The sequence below is a fragment of the Oncorhynchus mykiss genome, chromosome 3 (assembly GCF_057628025.1).
Source record: "Oncorhynchus mykiss isolate SJ-2025 chromosome 3, ASM5762802v1, whole genome shotgun sequence".
Lineage (NCBI taxonomy): Eukaryota > Metazoa > Chordata > Actinopteri > Salmoniformes > Salmonidae > Oncorhynchus > Oncorhynchus mykiss.
The window spans coordinates 89845318-89860596 of NC_143024.1; the positions used below are offsets into that span (position 1 = coordinate 89845318).

General features: G+C 44.3%; 1 protein-coding gene across 2 annotated transcripts; it reads right to left on the reverse strand.

The window, feature by feature from the left end:
• Positions 1-5101: 5101 nt before the first annotated feature.
• LOC149984718 (CD276 antigen homolog) lies at positions 5102-11348 on the reverse strand. 2 transcript variants are annotated; one of them, XM_090230748.1, is made up of 5 exons: positions 10540-11348; positions 6888-7241; positions 6369-6653; positions 6140-6253; positions 5102-5839 (listed from the first exon to the last, which is right to left on the reverse strand). In XM_090230748.1, exons 1-5 carry the CDS (start codon positions 10544-10546, stop codon positions 5718-5720), a joined length of 882 nt encoding a protein of 293 aa, XP_090086874.1. In that variant the 5' UTR covers positions 10547-11348; the 3' UTR covers positions 5102-5717. The 2 variants fall into 2 exon arrangements, with proteins under 2 accessions (XP_090086874.1, XP_090086873.1); XM_090230747.1 differs by having other exon boundaries at positions 6342-6653; positions 10540-11226.
• Positions 11349-15279: the final 3931 nt, after the last annotated feature.

Sequence of the window (15279 nt, forward strand, 5' to 3'; positions counted from 1 at the left end):
TCTATTCCTGAAACTATCCGCCGCCATTGTCGCAACCCCTATTACCAGCCTGTTCAACCTCTCTTTCATATCGTCTGAGATCCCCAAGGATTGGAAAGCTGCCGCAGTCATCCCCCTCTTCAAAGGGGGCGACACCCTGGACCCAAACTGTTACAGACCTATATCCATCCTGCCCTGCCTATCTAAGGTCTTCGAAAGCCAAGTCAACAAACAGGTCACTGACCATCTTGAATCCCACCGTACCTTCTCCGCTGTGCAATCTGGTTTCCGAGCCGGTCACGGGTGTACCTCAGCCACGCTCAAGGTACTAAACGATATCATAACCGCCATCGATAAAAGACAGTACTGTGCAGCCGTCTTCATAGACCTTGCCAAGGCTTTCGACTCTGTCAATCACCGTATTCTTATCGGCAGACTCAGTAGCCTCGGTTTTTCGGATGACTGCCTTGCCTGGTTCACCAATTACTTTGCAGACAGAGTTCAGTGTGTCAAATCGGAGGGCATGCTGTCCGGTCCTCTGGCAGTCTCTATGGGGGTGCCACAGGGTTCAATTCTCGGGCCGACTCTTTTCTCTGTATATATCAATGATGTTTCTCATGCTGCGGGCGATTCCCTGATCCACCTCTACGCAGACGACACCATTCTATATACTTCCGGCCCGTCCTTGGACACTGTGCTATCTAACCTCCAAACGAGCTTCAATGCCATACAGCACTCCTTCCGTGGCCTCCAACTGCTCTTAAACGCTAGTAAAACCAAATGCATGCTTTTCAACCGTTCGCTGCCTGCACCCGCACGCCTGACCAGCATCACCACCCTGGATGGTTCCGACCTTGAATATGTGGACATCTATAAGTACCTAGGTGTCTGGCTAGACTCTAAACTCTCCTTCCAGACCCATATCAAACATCTCCAATCGAAAATCAAATCAAGAGTCGGCTTTCTATTCCGCAACAAAGCCTCCTTCACTCACGCCGCCAAACTTACCCTAGTAAAACTGACTATCCTACCGATCCTCGACTTCGGCGACGTCATCTACAAAATTGCTTCCAACACTCTACTCAGCAAACTGGATGCAGTTTATCACAGTGCCATCCGTTTTGTCACTAAAGCACCTTATACCACCCACCACTGCGACTTGTATGCTCTAGTCGGCTGGCCCTCGCTACATATTCGTCGCCAGACCCACTGGCTCCAGGTCATCTACAAGTCCATGCTAGGTAAAGCTCCGCCTTATCTCAGTTCACTGGTTACGATGGCAACACCCATCCGTAGCACGCGCTCCAGCAGGTGTATCTCACTGATCATCCCTAAAGCCAACACCTCATTTGGCCGCCTTTCGTTCCAGTTCTCTGCTGCCTGTGACTGGAACGAATTGCAAAAATCGCTGAAGTTGGAGACTTTTATCTCCCTCACCAACTTCAAACATCTGCTATCTGAGCAGCTAACCGATCGCTGCAGCTGTACATAGTCTATTGGTAAATAGCCCACCCATTTTCACCTACCTCATCCCCATACTGTTTTTATTTATTTATTTTTATTTTTCTGCTCTTTTGCACACCAATATCTCTACCTGTACATAACCATCTGATCATTTATCACTCCAGTGTTAATCTGCATAATTGTAATTATTTGCCTACCTCATGCCTTTTGCACACAATGTATATATAGACTCCCCTTTTTTTCTACTGTGTTATTGACTTGTTAATTGTTTACTCCATGTGTAACTCTGTGTTGTCTGTTCACACTGCTATGCCTTATCTTGGCCAGGTCGCAGTTGCAAATGAGAACTTGTTCTCAACTAGCCTACCTGGTTAAATAAAGGTGAAATAAAAATAAAAATAAAATGGTTAGCAGATGTTAATGCGAGTGTAGCGAAATGCTTGTGCTTCTAGTTCCGACAATGCAGTAATAACAAGTAATCTAACTAACAATTCCAAAACTACTGTCTTGTACACAGTGTAAGGGGATAAAGAATATGTACATAAGGATATATGAATGAGTGATGGTACAGAGCAGCATAGGCAAGATACAGTAGATGGTATCGGGTACAGTATGTACAAATGAGATGAGTATGTAAACAAAGTGGCATAGTATAGTATAAAGTGGCTAGTGATACATGTATTACATAAGGATACCGTCGATGATATAGAGTACAGTATATACGTATGCATATGAGATGAATAATGTAGGGTAAGTAACATTTATATAAGGTAGCATTGTTTAAAGTGGCTAGTGATATATTTACATCATTTCCCATCAATTCCCATTATTAAAGTGGCTGGAGTTGAGTCAGTGTCAGTGTGTTGGCAGCAGCCACTCAGTGTTAGTGGTGGCTGTTTAACAGTCTGATGGCCTTGAGATAGAAGCTGTTTTTCAGTCTCTCGGTCCCAGCTTTGATGCACCTGTACTGACCTCGCCTTCTGGATGATAGCGGGGTGAACAGGCAGTGGCTCGGGTGGTTGATGTCCTTGATGATCTTTATGGCCTTCCTGTGACATCGGGTGGTGTAGGTGTCCTGGAGGGCAGGTAGTTTGCCCCCGGTGATGCGTTGTGCAGACCTCACTACCCTCTGGAGAGCCTTACGGTTGAGGGCGGTGCAGTTGCCATACCAGGCGGTGATACAGCCCGCCAGGATGCTCTCGATTGTGCATCTGTAGAAGTTTGTGAGTGCTTTTGGTGACAAGCCGAATTTCTTCAGCCTCCTGAGGTTGAAGAGGCGCTGCTGCGCCTTCTTCACGATGCTGTCTGTGTGAGTGGACCAATTCAGTTTGTCTGTGATGTGTATGCCGAGGAACTTAAAACTTGCTACCCTCTCCACTACTGTTCCATCGATGTGGATAGGGGGGTGTTCCCTCTGCTGTTTCCTGAAGTCCACAATCATCTCCTTAGTTTTGTTGACGTTGAGTGTGAGGTTATTTTCCTGACACCACACTCCGAGGGCCCTCACCTCCTCCCTGTAGGCCGTCTCATCGTTGTTGGTAATCAAGCCTACCACTGTTGTGTCGTCCGCAAACTTGATGATTGAGTTGGAGGCGTGCGTGGCCACGCAGTCGTGGGTGAACAGGGAGTACAGGAGAGGGCTCAGAACGCACCCTTGTGGGGCCCCAGTGTTGAGGATCAGCGGGGAGGAGATGTTGTTGCCTACCCTCACCACCTGGGGGCGGCCCGTCAGGAAGTCCAGTACCCAGTTGCACAGGGCGGGGTCGAGACCCAGGGACTCGAGCTTGATGACGAGCTTGGAGGGTACTATGGTGTTGAATGCCGAGCTGTAGTCGATGAACAGCATTCTCACATAGGTATTCCTCTTGTCCAGATGGGTTAGGGCAGTGTGCAGTGTGGTTGAGATTGCATCGTCTGTGGACCTATTTGGGCGGTAAGCAAATTGGAGTGGGTCTAGGGTGTCAGGTAGGGTGGAGGTGATATGGTCCTTGACTAGTCTCTCAAAGCACTTCATGATGACGGATGTGAGTGCTACGGGGCGGTAGTCATTTAGCTCAGTTACCTTAGCTTTCTTGGGAACAGGAACAATGGTGGCCCTCTTGAAGCATGTGGGAACAGCAGACTGGTATAGGGATTGATTGAATATGTCCGTAAACACACCGGCCAGCTGGTCTGCGCATGCTCTGAGGGCGCGGCTGGGGATGCCATCTGGGCCTGCAGCCTTGCGAGGGTTAACACGTTTAAATGTCTTACTCACCTCGGCTGCAGTGAAGGAGAGACCGCATGTTTTCGTTGCAGGCCGTGTCAGTGGCACTGTATTGTCCTCAAAGCGGGCAAAAAAGTTATTTAGTCTGCCTGGGAGCAAGACATCCTGGTCCGTGACTGGGCTGGATTTCTTCCTGTAGTCCGTGATTGACTGTAGGACACATCTAGGACACATCTAGGCCACATCTAGGACACATCTAGGACACATCTAGGACACATCTAGGACACATCTAGGCCACATCTAGGACACATCTAGGACACATCTTGGACACATCTAGGACACATCTAGGACACATCTAGGCCACATCTAGGACACATCTCAGTGGCACTGTATTGTCCTCAAAGCGGGCAAAAAAGTTATTTAGTCTGCCTGGGAGCAAGACATCCTGGTCCGTGACTGGGCTGGATTTCTTCCTGTAGTCCGTGATTGACTGTAGGACACATCTAGGACACATCTTGGACACATCTAGGACACATCTAGGACACATCTAGGACACATCTAGGCCACATCTAGGACACATCTAGGACACATCTAGGCCACATCTAGGACACATCTAGGACACAATTAGGACATTTCTTCAAATGAGTTTCAAATACAATTTCCCCAAATAATACGAATATAGAATGGCCAAATTTCAATACACCTACTGTATAGGAAAACACCAGAATAAAAAGTTTGACATTTAAATAAATATAATACATTAACCTTTTTGAATATTCACAACAATATTTATTAAAGACAAAATCTAAATGTAATCTAAATGTAATCTAAATGTAATCTAAATGTAATCAAAATCTAAATGTAATCTAAATGTAATCTAAATGTAATCTAAATGTAATCAAAATCTAAATGTAATCAAAATCTAAATGTAATCTAAATCTAAATGTAATCAAAATCTAAATGTAATCAAAATCTAAATGTAATCTAAATCTAAATGTAATCTAAATGTAATCTAAATGTAATCTAAATGTAAATGTAATCTAAATGTAATCTAAATGTAAATGTAATCTAAATGTAATCTAAATCTAAATGTAATCTAAATCTAAATGTAATCTAAATCTAAATGTAATCTAAATCTGGTTACAGATCTGTAGCAGCTGTCCCTAATGTTGAACACCGTGAGGTCTGTTTAGCAGAGTGAAAATGTCTCCTCTAAGTCAGTCTGAGAGTTCACAACTGTACCAGTGTGTTGAGGTTTACATGGTTTTAGGCCTGGATTCAATCTGGACCACTGAAGATCTGCATTAGTGAAAATGAAATGCATCGTTCCTGCATTCGCAGAGACTGCATTCACGGTAAACTATTTACTGTAGGGCCTTTCAAGTACTTTCCAAGACATTTGTAAGAAAATATTAGGATTTGTTTTCATTTGAATACAGAAGTACTTTAAAATTGTAATGTATTGTTTTTTAAATAAATCAAATCAAATCAAATGTTATTTGTCACATACACATGGTTAGCAGATGTTAATGCGAGTGTAGCGAAATGCTTGTGCTTCTAGTTCCGACAATGCAGTAACAACCAACAAGTAATCTAGCTAACAATTCCAAAACTACTACCTTATAGACACAAGTGTAAGGGGATAAAGAATATGTACATAGAGATATATGAATGAGTGATGGTACAGAGCGGGATAGGCAAGATACAGTAGATGGTATTGAGTACAGTATATACATATGAGAACAGGCAGTGGCTCGGGTGGTTGTTGTCCTTGATGATCTTTATGGCCTTCCTGTGACATCGGGTGGTGTAGGTGTCCTGAAAGGGCAGGTAGTTTGCCCCCGGTAAATACTCCCATGATTTAGAACTTCTACAGTAGAACATTTCCAGACACATTATTTACCATGCTCTACTGTACACATTCTAACACTTTTCTAATAGCTGGCTATTAATAAGAAAATATTTGCAAAAAACATGCAAATACTGTCAATTAGAAGAGGTAGATTTCGTTGGGATGCAGTACACCGATGTGTCCAATTTATGGACCCGTATATCAAGAAATGTCCCATCAGTCTGCCTCTAGATTGTCTGGTGTCGGGCTACACCTGTCCAAAAGCTCTGTCTCAACATGACCATTTCTTTGATGGTTATTTCCTTCAACTTCTATGGTTCCACCGCTGGCTCCACAACCTAGATCAACATGGATCAGTGTTTTAGTCATATTTAACCAGATCAACATAGTTCAGTGTTTTTAGTCATAATTAACAATGCACTGAAGCACATCTAGCTACAGAATAAAATGAATGTAGGGCCAGCTGATTTTCACATTCTGGTCACTCCTCCAATGTGAAATAATATAGTGTTTGGATGTACATGGAAATAAAATCTTTAGATGTGGCACTGACAGAGTAATTACAGACTGAGACAACTTTATACAGTACTGAATCTGATGTCATTACAAGAAGTAAAACATCGGAAATTGTAACTTACGTTTTTTGTTCACAAAATAACCCCCGATGGAAAACAGACTCAATACTGCAATGATCACTATTGTGATAATGATGGCAGTAATATTGATGGCAGTAAAGCCTTCCTGAACATCACCTGTGAAGAAAAGACAAGATGAGTGATTCAGTTTTCAGTTCATGAATATTAGGCAGTGAGTGGTGGTGTTGCGTCCTGTCACATGCACCTGCAGGGTCTGTGTTAATGCTCTTACTGGGGCTGACGATGGTTGTGTTGCTCACAGTCTCTCTCAGAACGGGGTTGAAGATATGGCAGGTCACCGTCTGATTTTCTGTTATATTCACTTGGCTCCAGACGCTGTACAGTCCACTTTCAGAATCCAGGGTAATATTGGTCTGTACTTCCCACGGGTCCAGAGTGTGGTTCCCACGGTCCTGGATGGTCCATGTGACCACTGGTTGTGGGTATCCCCCCTGGGTTGAACACGTGGCATTCATATTTGTCTTGTTCACAGTCACACTGGGTGTCGGGAACCGTGCTGAAAGTGAACAAAATAAATAGAACAAGATGTTAGAAAAGTGCCATAGTAATGTTTGATGATTTCCTACAATGACCGTATTAATGCTGTGAATGATTCACACAGGTGGACATGGAATGGTATCAAACACATCCAATACATGGTTCCCATGTGGTTGATGCTATTCCATTCCAGACATTATTATGAGCTAGCCTCCCCTCAGAAGCCCCCTCTGTGTTATTAACTCAACCATACCTGCCACAAGTAGGGTAGTGGGACACGTGCGGATATGCTTATCATTCTCGCCCAACAGTGTAGCGAAAGCCCTGTAGACGTTCTGTTTGTCTTCAAGTGTTACTTGGCTGAGTTTGACAGAGATATTCCCAGAACTCATCTCAGACCGAAAGGCTTTAGTTCTGTTTGTGTAAAGGCTATCCTGATGTTGATTCTCTTCTCCTTTGTTGAACGAGTACAACACTCTTTCGGACTCGTCTTGCCAATGGAAACGGAGTCTTGCTGTGTCGATGGCCGTGGATGATTTCAGGTCACAGGACAGGAGAACAGACTCTCCTATAATCCCAGTGACTTCATTCTCAGATGCAGCTGGTGCTGAAACGTACCAATATGTCAAAGTTACAAACTAAGCTCAGAATTCAACACAGACAATAATGACATCATGTGCTCACTGACAGGAAATTACCTAAAATAAAGGAAGTTGATGAAAGAGCTTAAGAAAGCACAGTGCACACAAATGAAGAAAATTCCCCTGAAAAAACATGTTCCTGGAAAGTTAATTTGAAACTGAGTCTTCTTCAGAAAGAAGAACCAAACTATGGACAAAGGGACAGCGTGTTTAAATATATCTCTGAACATCTGGTTCATGCATATTGAGAGATATTAAAGATCTTTGAGTGAAAGAAAAACACCACGACAGCATAGAGGTAACGAGCATTGGACCAATCCCAAGCCGACTAACCAAAAACTCTGCCGATGTGCCATTCACCAAGGAACTTAGCCCTAATTTCTCCTGCAAGTCACTCTGGCTAACAGTGTCTGCTAAATGACTCAAATGTAAATGTAATAATGTCTCCATTCATGAAGAGACGTCAACTAGGCCTGTCTGCATTTACAGCTACTAGACTAGAGCGTGGGCGATGGCATGGGCGACAGCATGGACCACAGTATGGGCGACAGCATGGCCACAGCATGGGCCACAGCGTGGGCGACAGCGTGGGCCACAGCGTGGGCCACAGCGTGGGCCACAGCGTGGGCGAAGGCATGGGCGATGGCATGGGCCACAGCATGGGCCACAGCATGGGCCACAGCATGGACCACAGCATGGGCCACAGCATGGACCACAGCATGGACCACAGCATGGACCACAGCATGGACCACAGCATGGGCCACAGCATGGACCACAGCATGGGCCACAGCATGGACCACAGCATGGGCCACAGCATGGACCACAGCATGGGCCACAGCATGGACCACAGCATGGACCACAGCATGGGCGATAATGACAGAGCTGAGGTCATGTTCCTCATTTCTTTAAAAACATTCAGTGATGTTAAATAATACTAACATCAGATTTTTTTTCACATAAAAGGGGAAATAATTTATCTGAACGTATGTATTAGTTCCAGGAAATGAATGACGGTGGTTTTGTCTCCTAGTACATAGTCCATCGGTAAATAGCCCACCCAATTTACCTACCTCATCCACATACTGTTTCTATTTATTTACTTTTCTGCTCTTTTGCACACCAGTATCTCTACCTGCACATGACCATCTGATCATTTATCACTCCAGTGTTAATCTGCTAAATTGTAATTATTCACCTACCTCCTCATGCCTTTTGCACACAATGTATATAGACTATTTTTTTAAATTAAAAAATAAATACAAATTCTACTGTGTTATTGACTTGTTTATTGTTTACTCCATGTGTAACTCTGTGTTGCTGTCTGTTCACACTGCTATGCTTTATCTTGGCCAGGTCACAGTTGTAAATGAGAACTTGTTCTCAACTAGCCTACCTGGTTAAATAAAGGTGTTCTCAACTGGCCTACCTGGTTAAATAAAGGTGTTCTCAACTGGCCTGCCTGGTTAAATAAAGGTGTTCTCAACTGGCCTACCTGGTTAAATAAAGGTAAAATACAATGTAAAAAATAGTAACATGAGAGGGGTAATGACTTGGGGGGAGAGAATTCTTACTATTTAGAATGTCTTTATCATCGTTATTCATGATTGTCTATTAAACAGCCAAACTATGTTTCAAGTGAGAAGTAGGCAGGCCGAAAAATATTGGAAATTCACATTAGCACCACAAGGCCTACTTCACCCAGGTTCTAACAAGGCCTTAAGGTTGGGTTATCTGCTTCACTCTTCAATAAACACTTTGTTTTCTCTTACGTCTCTCTACATATCTCTGGATGCAGGTATGGCTATCAACACATACTGTAACCTCCATTCCAACAGTATGCATGTAGGCCTGCTATAATGTTATCGTCCTTGCGGTTTGCTAACACAGGCAAACAATGCTACAACCACATGCAAATCACAACCACATGCTAACAATGCTACAACCACATGCAAATCACAACCACATGCTAACAATGCTACAACCACATGCAAATCACAACGATATGCTAACAATGCTACAACCACATGCAAATCACAACCACATGCTAACAATGCTACAACCACATGTAAATCACAACCACATGCTAACAATGCTACAACCACACACAAATCACAACCACATGCAAATCACAACCACATGAATAACAATGCCACAACCACATGTAAATCCCAACCACATGCTAACAATGATACAACCACATGTAAATCACAACCACATGCTAACAATGCTACAACCGCATGTAAATCACAACCACATGCTAACAATGCTACGACCACATGTAAATCACAACTACATTTTTTTATCTGATATATATGATTAATTTATTAATTTATCAGAGCCATGAGTTTCTGTGTGAAAGTGTGTGTGGAATGTGTGTGGAATGTGTGGGAAAGTGTGTGTGGAATGTGTGTGTACAAGCCGGGAGACTGAATGAATGATTCGATGGCCTCGAGGTGACCACGAGGAGACAATTTTCTGTTTAGACAAGTGAACAACCACGCCCTATCCAAATAGCCATTACTTGTCGCACATTGTGTTCTAAATAAATACATCATAAAATGTGCCTTTGGTTGTATGTTGTATCTGCGAGTTAAAGGCATGTGGATAAAATGCCCAGGGACAGATGAGGAAGCCTACGAGGGACACGACCACAGTGACCCGATAGAGAATATAAAACTTACCAGACAACAACAAAATACTGATTATTAATATCAGGTTGGCCATTGATACTGGTGGAAAACAAGATGGAAAATAGGACGGAAAATGAAACAACAAAGTAGCTTGGAGTTTACTGTACACTGTGTAAAATGCTCCTGAGCGAAGGGAAAAAGTAAATGAGTTGTCCGACAAGAGAAACAGTTTTCCTTATAACAGTATCATATCCGGTTCAGGGGTCATTCCGTCACATCCGTATTTACAAAATCCTAACAAACACGTTCAACACAACGCTAGTATCAGTATTTCACCATAACGTGTTGGTCATCGTCTTCGTCAGCCACTGTCTGAGATGTATGACTCACTGTGTCGTGTGTCTGCGGTGTCAAAGCTTTCTGTTTCTAATACAGTCTATTACCACCACGAAGGAGCTAGTCGGGTCACACTACATAAAACATGCTACGAGGATGCAGTACATGGCAGGTTTTGCCATCATTACCATCTGCTTGCATGGAGGATACTTGCTTCATAAAAACCCATTCCTGTCAGGAGGATCAGTATCATGCTCATCAACACACTGATCACAGGGAGTATAATGGTTGACCTTACCAGACATGTCTCTCACTCCTCTTGATAATAGGCATGTTTGACCCCATGGCCTGTCTGTGATGTCCTATGAGAAATGCTTGTCAGCCATATGTTCACTGCTCACAAGCAAATCACAGCTCCCTCCCCTCCTTCCCTCCACATCTCAAACAGCTCCCTCCCCTCCTTCCCTCCACATCTCAAACAGCTCCCTCCCCTCCTTCCCTCCTGATCTAAAAAGCTCCCTCCCCGGGGCCTCCCGGGTGGCGCAGTGGTCTAAGGCACTGCGTAGCTGTGCCACCAGAGATTCTGGGTTCGCGCCCAGGCTCTGTTGCAGCCGGCCATGACCGGGAGGCCCATGGGGCGGCGCACAATTGGCCCAGCGTCATCCGGGTTAGGGAGGATTTGGCAGGCAGGGATATCCTTGTCTCATCGCGCACTAGCGACTCCTGTGGCGGGCCGGGCGCAGTGCACTCTGACCAGGTCACCAGGTGTTTCCTCCGACACATTGGTGTTTCTGGGTTGGATGTGGTGTTTCGGAGGACGCATGGCTCTCGACCTTCGCCTCTCCCGAGTCCGCCTCTCCCGACTACTACCAATTGGATACCATGAAAAAGGGGGTAAAACACTTAAATAAAAAAAAAAGCTCCCTCCCCATCTCAAACAGCCCTCCCTCTCTGGGTCACCTGATGCTGGAACCCCCCTTATGGAAACTCCTCATCCCCTCCTAAGGTCAATTTCTGACTAATGACAAATATAAGATCTCTCTCTCTCTCCTCCCCAAGTGAAACAGTGAGGATAAGTAGCAACAACCCTGAACCTAAATCAGATATGTGGATGAAATGGCTTACTTCCTGTGTTTGTGTACGTTGACGTTGTAGAACCGGTTTAGTTACTGCAGTACCATCATAGAGGAGTACTTGAAGATGCCATGAATTAACATAGTATATAACATCTGAATAACTTAAGAAATGTAATAGTTTATGAAGAGAAAACACACTTTAGTAGAAAACATATAAAACAATATATAATTGTACATCATGTGCAACAAAAGGATCATAATCCTACATTTAATTTCTAGTCAAGCTACCACACCATACGCATCATGACTCATCCGGGTCAGGTGACAGGAGCCGAATAGCAAGTTAACCAGTCAGGTTCAGGCACGATGTCCCTGACAATATCTCACTGTTAAATACTGTTGCATGCTTCTCTTTTAATCCTGCTGAGGTTACGGTGAAAACATTCCATGTTGTGTATTTTATTCCCATTAAATAAATCATTAAAATCATGATAAACACAGACATAGGAGGAATATGGTGTCTCCTATTGGAAGAGGTGTTGAGTATAGAGAGAAATATGGTGTCTCCTATTGGAAGAGGTGTTGAGTACAGAGAGAAATATGGTGTCTCTTGTTGCCCAAGAAGAGGAGGTCTTCATTGATTTTAGGTTAGAAGAGAAGTTTAATACTCAAGAGCTCCAATTTGTACCATAAAAATGTGATAATATGTAGAACCAGACAACATAGTTTAAATAAAGCCTTTAAAACTTTGAAAGTGTCTTCAAGTGCAGTTGCAAAAAAACATCAAGTGCTATGATGAAACTGTCTCTCATGAGGACCGCCACAGGATGGGAAGACCCAGAGTTACCTCTGCTGTGATGAAACTGTCTCTCATGAGGACCGCCACAGGAAAGGAAGACCCAGAGTTACCTCTGCTGTGATGAAACTGGCTCTCATGAGGACCGCCACAGGAAAGGAAGACCCAGAGTTACCTCTGCTATGATGAAACTGGCTCTCATGAGGACCGCCACAGGATGGGAAGACCCAGAGTTACCTCTGCTATGATGAAACTGGCTCTCATGAGGACCGCCACAGGATGGGAAGACCCAGAGTTACCTCTGCTGTGATGAAACTGGCTCTCATGAGGACCGCCACAGGATGGGAAGACCCAGAGTTACCTCTGCTGTGATGAAATTGGCTCTCATGAGGACCGCCACAGGATGGGAAGACCGAGAGTTACCTCTGCTGTGATGAAACTGGCTCTCATGAGGACCGCCACAGGATGGGAAGACCCAGAGTTACCTCTGCTATGATGAAACTGGCTCTCATGAGGACCGCCACAGGAAAGGAAGACCCAGAGTTACCTCTGCTGTGATGAAACTGGCTCTCATGAGGACCGCCACAGGAAAGGAAGACCCAGAGTTACCTCTGCTGTGATGAAACTGGCTCTCATGAGGACCGCCACAGGAAAGGAGGACCCAGAGTTACCTCTGCTGTAATAAAACTGGCTCTCATGAGGACCGCCACAGGAAGACCCAGAGTTACCTCTGCTGCAGTAGAGAGCCATGATGAAACTGGCTCTCATGAGGACCGCCACAGGATGGGAAGACTAAGAGTTACCTCTGCTGCAGTAGAGAGCCATGATGAAACTGGCTCTCATGAGGACCGCCACAGGATGGGAAGACCCAGAGTTACCTCTGCTGCAGTAGAGGATAAGATCATTAGATTTACCAGCCTCAGAAATAGCTTCACAGAGTTCAAGTAACAGGCACATCTCAACATCAACTGTTCAGAGGAGACTGCGTGAATCAGGCCTTCATGGTCAAATTGCTACAGAAGAAACCACTACTAAAGGAAACTAATAATAAGAAGAGACTTGCTTGGGCCAAAAAAAACAAGCAAAAGACATTAGACCGGTGGAAATTTGTTCTTTGGTCTGGAGTCCAAATTTGAGATTTTTTTGTTCCAACCACCATGTCTTTGTGAGATGTTGTGTGGGTGAACGGATGATCTCCGTATGTGTATTTCACACCGTAAAGCATGGAGGAGGAGGTATTATGGTGTGGGGTTGCTTTTCTGTTGACACTGTCTGTGATTTATTTAGAATTCAAGGCACACTTAACCAGCATGGCTACCACAGCATTCTGCAGCGATACGCCATCCCATCTGATTTGGGCTTTGTGGGACTATCATTTGTTTTTCAAATTGACAATGACCCAACACACCTCCAGGCTGTGTAATGACTATTTTACCAAGGAGAGTGATGGAGTGTTGCATCAGATGACCTGGCCTCCACAAACCCCTGACCTCAACCAAATTGAGATGGTTTGGGATGAGTTGAACCGCAGAGTGAAGGAAAAGCAGTCAACAAGTGCTTAGCATATGTGGGAACTCATTCAAGACTGTTGGAAAAGCATTCCAGGTGAAGCTGGTTGAGAGAATGCCAAGAGTGTGCAAAGCTGTCATCAAGGCAAAGGGTGGCTATTTGAAGAATCTTAAATATATTTTGATTTGTTTAACACTTTTTTGGTTACTACATGATTCCATATGTGTTATTTCATAGTTTTGATGTCTTCACTATTATTTTACAATGTAGAAAACTTTGCAATTAACAATAAACCCCTGAATGAGTAGTTGTGTCCAAACTTTTGACTGGTACTGTAAAAACAGGATGTTTCATGGGGAAATAGTAAAAATAAAGAAAAACCCTTGAAAGAGTAGGTGTTTTAAAACTTTTGACTGGTAGTGTATATATGACATGAGTAATGCAAGATATGTAAACATTAAGTGAATGAGATACCGTAGAATAGTATAGAACAGAGTATGTACTTATGAGATGAGTAATGCCAGGTATGTAAACATTATTAAAGTGACTAGTTTCCATTCCTTAAAATGGCCAGTGATTTCTAGTCTTTGCATATAGGCAGAAGCTTCTAATGTGCTAGTGATGGCTGTTTAACAGTCTGATGGCCTTGAGATAGAAGCTGTTTTTCAGTCTCTCGGTCCCAGCTTTGATGCACCGATATCGACCTCGCCTTCTGGATGATAACGGGGTGAACAGGCAGTGGCTTGGGTGGTTGATATCCTTGATGATATTTTTGGCCTTCCTGTGACATTGGGTGCTGTAGGTGTCCTGGAGGGCAGGTAGTTTTCCCCAGGTAATGCGTTGGGCAGACCGCACCACCCTCTGGAGAGCTTTGCGGTTGAGGGTGGTGCAGTTGCCGTACCAGGCGGTGATACAGCCCAACAGGATGCTTTCAATGGTGCATCTGTAAAAGTTTGTGAGGGTTTTAGGTGACAAGCCAAATTTCTTTAGCCTCCTGAAGTTGAAGAGGCTCTGTTGCACCTTCTTCACCACACTGTCTGTTTGGATGGTCTATTTCAGTTTGTCAATGATGTGTATGCCAAGGAACTTGAAGCTTTCTACCTTCTTGACTGCGGTCCCATCGATGTGGATAGGGGGGCGCACCCTCCGCTGTTCCGGAAGTCCACGATCATCTATTTTGTTTTGTTGACGGTGAGTGAGAGGTTTTTTTCCAGGCACCACACTCAAACTTGATGATTGAGTTGGAGGCGTGCTTGGCCATACAGTCATGGGTGAACAGGGAGTACAGGAGGGGGCTAAGCACGCACCCTTGTGGGGCCCCATTGTTGAGGATCAGCGGAGTGGAGGTGATGTTTCCTACGTTCAACACCTGGGGGCGGCCCATCTGGAAGTCCAGGACCCAGCTGCACAGGGTGGGGTCCAGACCCAAGGCCTCAAACTTAATAATGAGATTGGAGGGTACTATGGTGTTGAATGCTGAGCTATAGTCAATAAACAGCATTCTTACGTAGGTATTCCTCTTGTCCAGATGGGATAGGGCAGTGTGCAGAGTGATGGCGATTGCATCGTCTGTGGATCTATTGGGGGGGGGGGGGGGGGGGGTAAGCAAATTGAAGTGGGTCTAGGGTTGCAGGTAAGGTAGAGGTGATATGATCCT

Excerpts from the sequence above, each read along its gene's own strand:
- LOC149984718 (XM_090230747.1), bottom strand. Across the intron at positions 6,254-6,341 it reads CATTAACACAGACCCTGCAG|GTGATGTTCAGGAAGGCTTT; the intron begins GTGCATGTGACA and ends TTTTCTTCACAG. Across the intron at positions 5,840-6,139 it reads TTATTTTGTGAACAAAAAAC|GTTGTGGAGCCAGCGGTGGA; the intron begins GTAAGTTACAAT and ends ATGTTGATCTAG.